General features: G+C 38.9%; 1 protein-coding gene across 1 annotated transcript in view; it reads left to right on the forward strand.

Annotated features, from left to right (window-relative positions):
* odad2 (outer dynein arm docking complex subunit 2) overlaps positions 1-12,215 on the forward strand; it is a 188,691-nt gene that overhangs the window by 20,928 nt on the left and 155,548 nt on the right. Inside the window, exons 4-7 of the mRNA XM_052015638.1 lie at positions 3,961-4,159; positions 10,556-10,662; positions 10,810-10,946; positions 11,080-11,202. Coding sequence (XP_051871598.1) covers positions 3,961-4,159; positions 10,556-10,662; positions 10,810-10,946; positions 11,080-11,202 — 566 coding nt within the window. The remainder of the gene's footprint in view (positions 1-3,960; positions 4,160-10,555; positions 10,663-10,809; positions 10,947-11,079; positions 11,203-12,215) is intronic.

Consider the following 12,215-nt stretch of genomic DNA (forward strand, 5'->3'; position numbering starts at 1 on the left):
AATGTTCAGAACCTTGGAATCCTTGTTGATTTTGAGCTAAGTTTACAATTCCACCATATTGTTTCTATCCCCCAAAGTTAACCTCCATCGCCGCCTGTGATCTGCCTCAGATCATTTGATGCTGAATCTATTAATTTTTTGCCTTTTATGCTCAACTGTCTCCTGGCCTCTACTCTCCCCTCCCATTTTCCACTAGCATAAACCTGGGTCTCCTAACTTTTAGCAGGTTTCTTTCAGTCATTACTCCTGGGCTCACTGACCAGTATGTCTCATTCTTGTTTTCAATTCACAATTGGTAGCAATGTCTAGGTCATAAACTCTATAATTGCTTCCAAAAATACTCTTTATTTCTCTTCTTCTTTAGGGTGGTCTTTAAAACCTACTGGTTTGACTAAGCTATTGATCATCTACCATGATATCTTTATTTAGCATGTTTTCTTTGATCATGGTCCTGCGAAGCATAAGAAATAGGAGGAGCCATTTGGCCCCTCAAGTCTGCCTGCCATTCAATATGATCTTTGCTGATCTGCCCCAGACCTTGCCTCCTATTCTGTTCCAACTCCACCTCACTTCAATTCCCCGATCTTTCAGAAAATGTATCTATTTCCTCTTTAAATACTTCCAATTACTCCATAACCATCTGAGGTAGAGAATTTCAGTGATTTGCCACCTTCTGTGTTCCTATACACCTCAGTTTTAAATGACTTATCTCTTAATCTTGTAACTATGTCCCTTTGTTTGAGATTCTCCCATTAGTGAAAACACCTTGATGTTTGCGCTATGATGCCCCCCCAAGGATCTTGTGTGTCAATATAATCACCACTCATTCTTCTAAGCTCCAAAGACTATAGATTTATTTTCTTATTTTCTTTGGCATGTGGGTCATTTGTCATTGTTCAAGGCACTATGACATCCTATGTGATCATGACAAAGGCAATCCATTACACCTTGTCCACTGAAATTTGCATATATATAATCTTTGGCTATCTTTTCTCACCAAGCGCACAAATTAGCAGCCATTCAATAAGATTATTGATGTTGTGAATTTAACCACAGCTCTGCATTCCCATCCACCCATGTCCTTGCCGATCTATCTACCTCTGCCTTAAAAATATTCAAATACTCTGCATGCACTGCTCTTTGAGGAAGATAAGTTTTTTTTTGCTGGCCAAATTGGCTTTTGATTAAGCAATTGTTTTGTCCTTGTAATTCTCATTGCATTCTCCAATTTCTCCATGACCTCATCACTGTCTGTCTATCTCCTCCAGCATTACAAACCTCAAAAAAACTGCACCTCATCCCCTCCTCCCCCTCCCAGTTTCTTGAGCATCCCCAATGTTAACTGTTGCCATGTCTTCAGCTGCCAAGGCTTTAACCTCTGGAATTCCCCCCCTTAAACTTCTCAGCCTTCCTGCTTCTCTATCTTTTCTGCTTTTAGAAGAATTTTTAAAAACCTTCCTCATTGGCCAAGCTTTTGGTCATTGTTTTGCTTGGCTAAGCAGCAGTTTTTGATTAATGACTCTGAAAAATACCTTTTGATATTTTGCTAAGTTAAAAGCACCATAGCAACTTTTCATTATTATTGTTCCACTTCTTCTGGCCCCCTATCTGTTTGCTACTCTGAAAAGAACAGTTCTACTGAACTCTTCTATAAAATTTAATTCTTACAGATTGTTCCAGTTTCCCTAATAAACAAAGCCTCAAAATAAGATATTTACAGTAATTCAGTGAAGTTAACTTTATAGACAGGCTAGCCATGATCAGTAGCTAGACTATCTAATAGCAGTTTAATAATACACAAAAAGTGCTGGAGGAACTCAGCAGGTCAGGCAGCATCCATGGAGGGAAATAAACAGTCAACATTTCAGGCTGAGACCCTTCATCAGGACTGGAAAGGAAGAGGCAGAAGCCAGAATAAGAAGATGGGGGAAGGAGCACACGCAGGCAGGTGATAGGCGAGTCCAGGTGATAGGCGAGTCCTGGTGAGAAGGGGAAGGAAGTGGGTGGGGGGAGCAGGAGAAGATGTAATAAGCTGAGAGGTGAAAGGTAGAAGAGGCCAAGGGTTGAAGAAGAAGGAATCCGGTATTGATATTGGTTTATTATTGTCACTTGTACCGAGGTACAGTGAAAAACTTGTCTTGCATACCGATCGTACAGGTCAATTCATTACACAGTGCGGTTACGTTGAGTTAGTAAAGAGTGCATTGAGGTAGTACAGGTAAAAACAATAACAGTACAGAGTAAAGTGTCACAGCTACAGAGGAAGTGCAGTGTGGGGAGACAATAAGGTGCAAGGTCACAACAAGGTAGATCGTGAGGTCAGAGTCCATCTCATCGTATAAGGGATAACTGTTCAATAGTCTTATCACAGTGGGGTAGAAGCTGTCCTTAAGTCTGGTGGTACGTGCCCTTAGGCTGCCTTCGGTAGGAGAGGCCAGTGGACCATGGAATAAAGATGGGGGAGGAGAGGAGATGGGCAGGACATCAAGGTGGGGGAAGGGAGCCATAGGAATAAGGGAAGAAAAAGGAGTGGGGGGGGGGGAAGTAAAAGAAGGGGTGGGGTTACCAGAAGTTAGGGAAATCGATGTTGAGGCCATCAGGTTGGAGACTCCCAAGGCGGAATATGAGGTGTTGTTCCTCCAACCTGCACCTGGCCTCAATGTGGCAGTAGAGGAGGCCGTGGATAGACATGCCAGTACGGGAACGGGATGTGGAATTGAAGTGGGTGGCCACCGGGGGGTCCTGGCTGTTGCGGCGGATGGAGTGAAGGTGCTCGACGAAGCAGGCACCCAATCTCCCAATCTGCGTCGGTCTCACTGATGTATAGGAGGCTGCACTGGGAGCACTGGATGCAATAAATGACATCCGGACTCACAGGTGAAGCGCTGCGTCAGCTGGAAAGATTGTTTGGGACCTTGAGTGGTGGTGAGGGAGGAGGTATAGGGACAGGTGTAGCACTTGGTGCTGTTGCAGGCATAAGTGCTGGGGGGTTATCAGTGGGGTGGGATGAGTGGACAAGGGAGTTGTGGTCCCTTTGGAAAGCCGAGAGAGGGGGTGAGGGGAAGATGTGCCTGGTGGTAGGGTCCCATTGGAGGTGGCAAAAGTTGTGGATAATGATGTGTTGGATGCGGAGGCTCGTGGGGTGGTAGGTGAGGACAAGGGGAACCCTGTCCCTGTTATGTTGGCGGTGGGAGGGGGAAGAGGGCAAATGTGTGGGAAGTGGAGGAGATATGGGTAAGGGCAGGGTGTATTGCTCCAGATTCCAGCATCTGCAGAATTTCTTGTGTCAGCAGTTTAATAATGATGACTTTAGTTGATCTCTTCCCTCTTTATCTAATGTTATTTCTTCTGAAATCAATGATTCTTGCAGGCTTGTCCAAAGAGCTTGCTTACACCTTGTCCAAGTAGCAATTGTTAAGATTTGAACAGTGAGTACAGGCAATCTGTTCAACAGAAGAGGGCTCCACAGCTGAGCCTGCTCCTTTGTCACTAAGTATATAGCAGGGATTGCTGGATAATTTGTAATATTAAACCTTGTAATGTTCTATTACTTATTGAGTTTGAGCACACAACAAGAATTGTATGCCTTCTATTCTGTTTGACTTTGAAAGCCTCATCACCTCAAATCCTGCTCCCTCCTCCCCTGGTGGTTTTTTTACACGTACTTGCTAAGTAATCAGAGATACTAATGTCCCCAGTTATGAACCTATTGCCATTCAATATAGCTGAATTATGTTACATTATTGCAGCAATTGTTTGTATGATTAGGAATTTGATTTCTGCTGTGGCAATCCAAGAAATAAGTATGAAAATGAATAATGATATCAATGTATCAGAAGAAATTATCTGTTTGTGAACTGCAGCATGTACCCAAATGGACACCAAAGAAATAAACGTTTTAATAATAGGATTAATTCAATCTGTTGTATATGTTCTTAATCATGCATTTTTGCACTTCAGCAAACAGAGACCCAATTGCAAATATTTTAGGCCCAAGTTTTGCTACAGTGGAAGGAGAGGACAGCTCAATGCTGCGTTTACTGGAAAAAGTGAAGAAAGGCAATGAAGAGCCTCAGGCTGAAGTTCAAATGAAATTATTTCTTCTTCTCCAGCAGCTGGATATGCAGCTTCTCAATACTTCTTTACAGAAAATTTCACAGTAAGTATTACAACCTAAATGTTAGCACTTAATCTATGATTATGTGAAAATGTTTTTAGAAGAGAAGCATTGTCATGTTCTTCATATCAGATGATAAGAACAAACATATAAACATAATTTGAGTTATCTCAAAGTTTATTTTGTTTTCTAATTATTCCTCTTCAGATTATTTTTTTAAATTCTCCATGATCATACAAAGAATTAATTTTTTGTTTAATTAATTGTTCCTGATCTGATCAATACTGATCTTGGTTTACCTGCAAAGAAATTTGAGGGTGATTTAGTGTCTCCTTTACTTCTGCCTACCCTTCATACATGAAAGCATTTGACTTCTGCTTAGTTATTTCTCTTGATGACACGGTAGTGTAGCGGTTAGCATAACACTATTACACTGCCAGCGACCCGGGTTCAATTCCAGCTATATGTTCTCTCCGTGTCTGCATGGGTTTCCTCCGGGTGCTCCGGTTTCCTCCCACATTCCAAAGACGTACGGGTTAGGAAATTGTGGGCATGCTATGTTGGTGCCAGAAGCGTAGCGACACTTGCGGGCTGCCCACAGAACACTCTACGCAAAAGATGCATTTCACTGTGTGTTTTGATGTACATGTGACTAATAAAGATATCTTAATTAAATAAGTTTTAAGTAATTAGTGGGTAATAATGTTTATGGGTATTCTCTTCCTACATTGGAGAGAGACTTGCGTAATTTATAAAATTATCTTCTTGTTCAGAGATGGAAGAACGTGGATCATCTAGAGCTAAGTCCACTTCCTTTTTTTTCAAAAAGTTTAGCAAATATTTTTCTGTCACATTTATGTTGAATTGTGTCAGATGGATTTATTTCAGCAATTTAATGGTACAGGTTTTGTTTCTTTGTATTTGTTTTTGTACTTAGCTTTGTACATTTTTGTTGTATGTCTTGTTGCTGACTTGGCTGACATTCCTAACTTTGCTTTGTTGTGATCATTATTATCTGTATAAACTGTTGCTAACTATGAATAATTTTGTGCTGAAACCTCATGTTGGATGCCAGTCTATCCAGAATTGATCCTGGCAATCCGTACACTTTATTTCTTTCATCTGTTTTTTTTTCATTGGTATTTTGTTGTTTTGCCCATTGTTGGTTTCTTTGGCAATCTATACATAATATCTTCCATGTGCTCATTGTGTATCTTGTCCAATGTTGGGTGGGAGAATGCTGTGCACATTATCAGGGTTCTGTCTTTCTGTCTTTTTGATATTGCAGTCAATGTATTTGTATCCATTGTTCTTTAATTAATGTTCATTAACACGGTCTCCGAATGTGATTATTGAGATCTAAAATCAAATTCTACACAATCTGAGCCATCAGAATATTCTTAAGAGTCAGAAAAAATAGTCATACAACACAAAAATTAAACTCTTCAGACCGCCATGTCTAACCCCATCTTCTAGTCTTACAGTCCCATCTTACAGCCTGCAGTTTTCTATGCCTTGGCAATGCAAATGCTCATCAAGATACTTCTTAATTGTAATGAGGGACTCTGCCTCCACCACCCCCTCAGGCAATATTCAAAATTTCAACCACTTTTTCAGTGAAAAAAATCTTCCTCAGATCCCCTCTGAAACTTTTCCCCCTTAATGCCCTCTGGTTACATACACCTCTGTTTTGGGGAAAAGTTTCTCACGATCTACAAATATATATAGGTTAAGTGAGTAGGCAAGGGTCTGGAGTACAATATTGGTAAATACGAGTTCTTCCACTTTGGAAGGAAAAATAGAAGATCGATTATTATTTAAATGGTAAAAGATTGCAGCACGCTGTTGCGCTGAGGGACTTGGGAGTGCTTGTTCATGAATCGCAAAAGGTTGGTTTGCAGGTGCAACAGGTTATCAAGAAGGCAAATGGAATGTTGGTCACTGCTAGAGGGATTGAATTTAAGAGCAGGGAGGTTATGCTGCAACTGTACAGGGTACTGGTGAGGACACACCTGGAGTACTGCATGCAGTTCTGGTCTCCCTACCTGAGAAAAGATATACTGGCTCTGGAGGCGGTGCAGAGGATGTTCACTGGGTTGATTCTGGGGATGAGGGATTTAACCAATGAGGAGAGATTGAGTTGCCTGGGACCATACTTTGCTGGAATTCAGGAGAATGAGAGGGGATCTTATACAAACACATAAAATTATGAAAGGGATAGATAAGATAGAGGCAGGAGAGTTGTTTCCATTGGTAGGTGAGACTAAAACTAGCGGACATAGCCTCAAGATTTGGGGGAGTAGATTTAGGAGGAAGATGAGGAGGAACTGCTTTTCCCAGAGAGTAGTGAATCTGTGGAATTCTCTTCCCAAGGAAGCAGCGGAGGCTACCTCATTAAATATATTTAAGAGACAATAAGATAGATTTTTACATAGTAGGGGAAGTAAGGGTTATGGGGAAAAGGCAGGCTGGTGGATCTGAGTCCATGGCCAGATCAGCCATGATCTTATTGAATAGCGGAGCAGGCTCGATGGGCCAGATGGGCTACTCCTGCTTCTATCTTATGTAATTCTTATGTAATTTATCTATATCCCTCATAATTGTGTATTAATCAGGTCCTCCCTCAGCCTTCTCCAGTCCAAGGAAAACAAACCCAGTCTATTCTGTCTCTTACAATGAAACACCCATCCCAGACAATATAGTGGTGAATCTCCTCTCTGGGGCAATGACATCCTTCCTGTAGAATGGCAACCATCATTGCATACAATACACCACCTGAGGCCCAACCAATGTCTTATAAAGTTGAAAATTACTTCCCTGATAATATATTCCATACATTGGCTAATGAAGGCAATCCCATATGCCTTCTTTGCATCCTTATTGTGCTGTCATCTTCAGGGATCTTTGAACTTGGACACCAAGATCCCTCTGTTCCTCAATTCTCCCTATCATTTATTGAGCATATTCTAGTCTTATTAGTCCTCCCAAAATGCATCACTTCACACTTATCAGGATTAAATTCTATCTGCCATTGCATCTTAATGCTCATTAATATCATTCTGTAGCCTAAGACTACCCTCTTCACTACCAACAACACAACTAATTTTTGTGTTATCCTGGGACTTGCCAATCATACCTCCTACTTTCATTCCCATATCACTAATGTATGTAATAAACTCTAGGAGTTCCAGATCCTTGTGATACATTAGTGGCCACAGGACAGCATTCACAAAAAAATGTTCTGCTTCCTATTATCAGGCCAATCTTAGATTGTTTGCCAAGTTGCCCTGGATCCCTCTTCATTAGTGTCTCATGAGGAATCTTGTCAAAGACCTTATTGAGATCCATGTGGACTTCATCACCTGCACTGCCCTCATCAATGCAATTTGTTACCCCTTCAAAAAATTGAATCAAATTGTTTAACAAAATCATGGTAATTATCTTTGATTAATCCCTGTTTTACCAAGAGTAGATTAATTCTGTCCCTCAGAATTTTTTTTCAGGTAACTTCTCTTCCACTGATGTTAGGCTTACAGGTCAGTAATTGCCTGGCTTATCCTTGCCGTCCTTCTTGAATAAAAGAAAAACATTTGCTATTCTATGGTCTGCTGGCATCTCAGCAGCCAGCCCCTTTGCTTCCCATAGCAGCCTGGGAGGCATGTCATCAGGCCCTGGAGATTTATTCAGATATACCATCTGATATATCTCTCTTTATAATGATTCCAGAATTTCACCAGCTCCCTTCCCTGAATTCTCCAACCACAATGTCATTCTCCTTAGTAAATAGAGATGAAAAATATTAATTTAAGTCTTCTCCCAAGTCTTCTGGTTGCATGCACAGATTGCTCCTTTGGTTCCTAATTTAATTGCTGGAGCTCTACTCTTTGGTTATGTTACGGACTCGGTGAAAGTCCCTTTAAGAGAGTGTGTGTGTGTGTGTGGAGTGCTTACGTCAATAGAAGATAAAGGACGTAATGACGTTGTTGAAGAAGTCAGAGAGAGAGAGAGAGAAAAGGGAGAGAGACACCAGCCTGCTAGTTTCTCTATCGATGGATGAGAAACAATAACTGTCTGTTACTGCAATCCACGTATGGAAATTGGAAGTAATCCAGTGGAGTTCACCTTGTTGCTGACCTGTAGAAGCAAACAGGTATTTGTGTGGACGACCACGATTCGGATGCTTTTCGGGGTGAGGAAGTCACTACCGAGTAAACACTGAAGTGTCGTTTGGGTTCCATCGTGGAACATTTGGATTTCGTAATTACTCTCTCTATGTTCCCTACATCTACGTCTTATCTTCAGTCAACGGTGGTTGTTGAAGAAGCCTTTGCTCATGTTTCACCTTATGGCTTGCGGAACTGAACTTTAAGAACCATTCCTGGACTTGGAGTTTGGGACTTTGCCACACACACACACACGAAGAGTTTAGTTTTTGGGGTTAATGTTCAAGGTTTAACATTTTTGAATTTCTAACATACTAACATTTTTACTTTTATTTTTCGTATTATTATAAGTAGTGATTAATAAAATAGTTTTTAACACTGAATTAAGACGCAGTGTGTTTCTTTTGTTGCTGGTTCGTAACAGTTATCCTCTTGCATTTAATATACTTATAAAATGCTTCGAAATTTTCTTTAATTTTGTCTGACAGTGATACTTTGTGCCTTCGCTTTACCCTCCTAATTTCATTTTTAAGTGCCCCCTACACTTTCTATACTCTTGTCGGATCTGCCCTGATTTCAGCTCTCTATACTTGCTATATGCTTCCCTTTTTTTTCCCTACCAGTCATTGATATCTCTTGATATTTAGAGTTCTTTGGACTTGTTGTCCTTACTTTTCACTCTTAAGGAAACATGATGGCCCTAAACTTTCATTATTTAATTTTTGAATGATTTCCATTTGTCCAGATATAGACCTACCTGCAAATAGTTTGCTCCAAGTCAAATTTGCCAGGTCCTGATATTGAAATATGGTATTGAAATTGGCCTTCCCCCAGTTTGGGACTTAAATTTCAGGACCATCCTTCTCCTTTTCCAAAACTACAATGAAACTTAGAGTTGCACTCACTATCCCTAAATGCTGTCCCTCTGAAACTCCTCTTGTCCTGCTACCTTCCCTAAGATTTTTTCATTACTGCTCTTTCTCTAATTGGACCATCTAAGTCCTGGTTCAAGAACTCTCATTGTGGTACTTTAAGAATTCCAACATTTCTAAGCCTTTCACACTAACTTGATCTTATTCATATTGGCGAAACTGAAATTCTCCACTATCATAACCCTATTATTCTTACACCTCTCTGTGATTTACTACATATCAGCTATACTATCTCCTGCTGCCTATTAGTTCTGTAGTTCACCCTCAGAAAATGATGCCTCCCCCCTTTTTTGTTTCTAAGCTCTACAGATGTGGATCATTTGTAGAGCCTTGTAGGATATTGTCCCTCACTGCTGCAGTAATGATCTCCCTAATTAATACTGCAATGTCACCTCCTTTGTATTCCCTCCCCCCAACCCCTCACATCATGCCCATATTCCAGGGTATTCCATATACCCTGGAATACTGAATTGCCAGACCTCCTCTTCTTTCAACCATGTCTCTGTGATAGCAAAATTGTCATATTCCCATGAAGTAATCGATGCTCTTAGTTCATCTGTTTTACTGGTTAGACTTACCAGCCTTACTAATGTGACTTAAATGCCTTGTTGTTACAGGCTGAATGTATGGGTAGAATTGAAACTGCTGCTGGATAAAATGTTACACTGGCTTCCTGTCCAAACGGACAGACCATTTTGGAAATTTGTCATAACCATGGGTGGCCATTTTCATTTTTAGGCTGGCAAGTTGAATGACTTTTCTTTTGGTGCATAATAAAGACGATGATAAAGTTTTTGTGGGGTTTTTTGAACGAATGACTGCTTAGTAACTAAACATTTTCAGTAGTGCTTTCTATGATATGACAGGAAATCTGTCTGGTGTGATATCCTCCCTTGATGAATAAAATATGACAAGTTTTAAACTCTTTTGAAAGAAATCACTTCTTATTACTTGTAGGTCTGTTACAATATCAGGAATTTAGATACATTTCTGTTTTTAATTGTTGAAATTACTGCATGCTATATTTTATGCAGAGCCAAGGTTTATGAATATTTGGTATAGACAGTTTGTATATTCAAGTTTTGGCACAGCTTGTGAGGTCTTGGCTATATTATACTTTACAGATCTTGCAAATATCCGGCTTGCCCAACATATTTTTGTGGGTATTTTTTCCAGATGTTGCAGTAATGCATTTTTGAGTAAAATATTTGGTGCTGATTTAATACACAGAAAATAAAATCTGGAACTAACTGAATAAAGGAAATGGTAGAATTGAACAGAAGGTGATTTAATTATATTTTCATGGTTTGCTTTCTCTTTCCCCCTTTTTTTGGAAAAAAAAGAGAAGTGCGGCTGAGCCCTCAGGCTATAAAGAATGATGTGCAATTGCTCCAGTCTTTCTCTGGTGAAGAAGACAAGTCCGTTTTAAAATCTATCAGCTACACATCAGGTATTTATGCAGAGAACTGAATCGTTTCGGAACTACCACATAAAGGATTTTGAACTGAATAACGAAAACTGCACAGAGCTTTACCCAAGAAGATCGTGGTGTGATTTTAACATAAACATAATTTCTGCTTGATTTTGTGTTTTATAGAATATGAATTTTCAAATGGATGCAGAGCCCCACCATGGAGGCAGGTATATGGAGATATTTGCTACCTCATGATTATTACTCATGACACGGATGTCTTGTATGTCACCTGTAGCACAGCTGGAGTTTTTGAAAATGGGGTAAGTAAAATGAAACTAAATATTTTTGACCATTTCATTTCTTGGAAAATTTCATGTATAAAAATATATTACTATTAAAGTTCTCAAACAGTAACACCAGTTCTGCATTATATCATTCATTCTGATTAATTAGGGTTTTAAGAAGGACAGTGAAGATATTATCTATGACAGAAAAGGAGATATCTACAAGGATCTTATTACATTTCTCAAAGAAAAATCTCCTACCTTTGCAGAAAATCTTACTCAGATTCAACAGGTAAAAGTGTTAAAGAATTTTCATAAAAAATGCCTGTCATGTAGAATGACTAACAAAACAGTCTCCACTTTGCACCTTGCATTGATATCACAGTCTACATTGCAATTCTTAGTGCATACATAGTAATAGACTAAGAAGTGTACTGAATAAAGGATTGTTAACATTCAATATTTGTTTTTATAAACATATAATAAGATGTTTAAAATAGATCTACTTCTCATGGATAAGTGACCATTTGCTTTTACTTTTATTTAGCGATTAGTGAAAAACTTTGTCCAAAAGAAACCAGCTATAATCCTATCTATCTCATAATATATATAATATTAACAATGAAAATACATAATTCAATTATTGTTTATTGGTCAAATTTTGAATATGAAAATTTCACTCTGTAATGACTTTCCTTTGCACTTACAGTATAATCAGACATGATGTACATTCACTCTTAATATGGTTATCATCTTTACTATATTTTTGGGCAATTAATTTCAGCAAAATGGTTTGTTCCCTCAATTGTAGCAAACAGTTTGAATTTTAGAATGAGGCTGTTTTCTCATGAGGAAATAATAAATGCATCTTGAAATTCAGAAATAATAGCTAAATGAAAAGAATCCCCATTGGAAGCTGAATTACATTGTTTTGCAAAGTAAAACTATTTTAAATCAGCTAACAAAGTTGCATTTACTTTTATTTTAAATACAACATTATTGCATTTGAATGTTGATACTGTATTGGGGCAAAATAAACATTTTAATTGGAACAATATGTGATGTTGCTAGTTTTCAATAGGCTGCATTTAAATACATTTTGATAAAATAAGATTTTAAAATCTGGGTTGTAAATTTATGCAGTGCAATTCAAGTTTATTGCAATTTAGCAATATAACTATTCCCTCTTTCCAGAATATAAATTAACTGTAGTGAAACAATATCTTAATCTGACTGAGTTCATTATTGGAGGCATACCTGACAATTATTATGGGTTGAAGGGTAAACTGTAGTTGATGGTGTTCC

This window comes from Pristis pectinata, chromosome 5 (assembly GCF_009764475.1).
Source record: "Pristis pectinata isolate sPriPec2 chromosome 5, sPriPec2.1.pri, whole genome shotgun sequence".
In the NCBI taxonomy this organism is placed as follows: Eukaryota; Metazoa; Chordata; class Chondrichthyes; order Rhinopristiformes; family Pristidae; genus Pristis; species Pristis pectinata.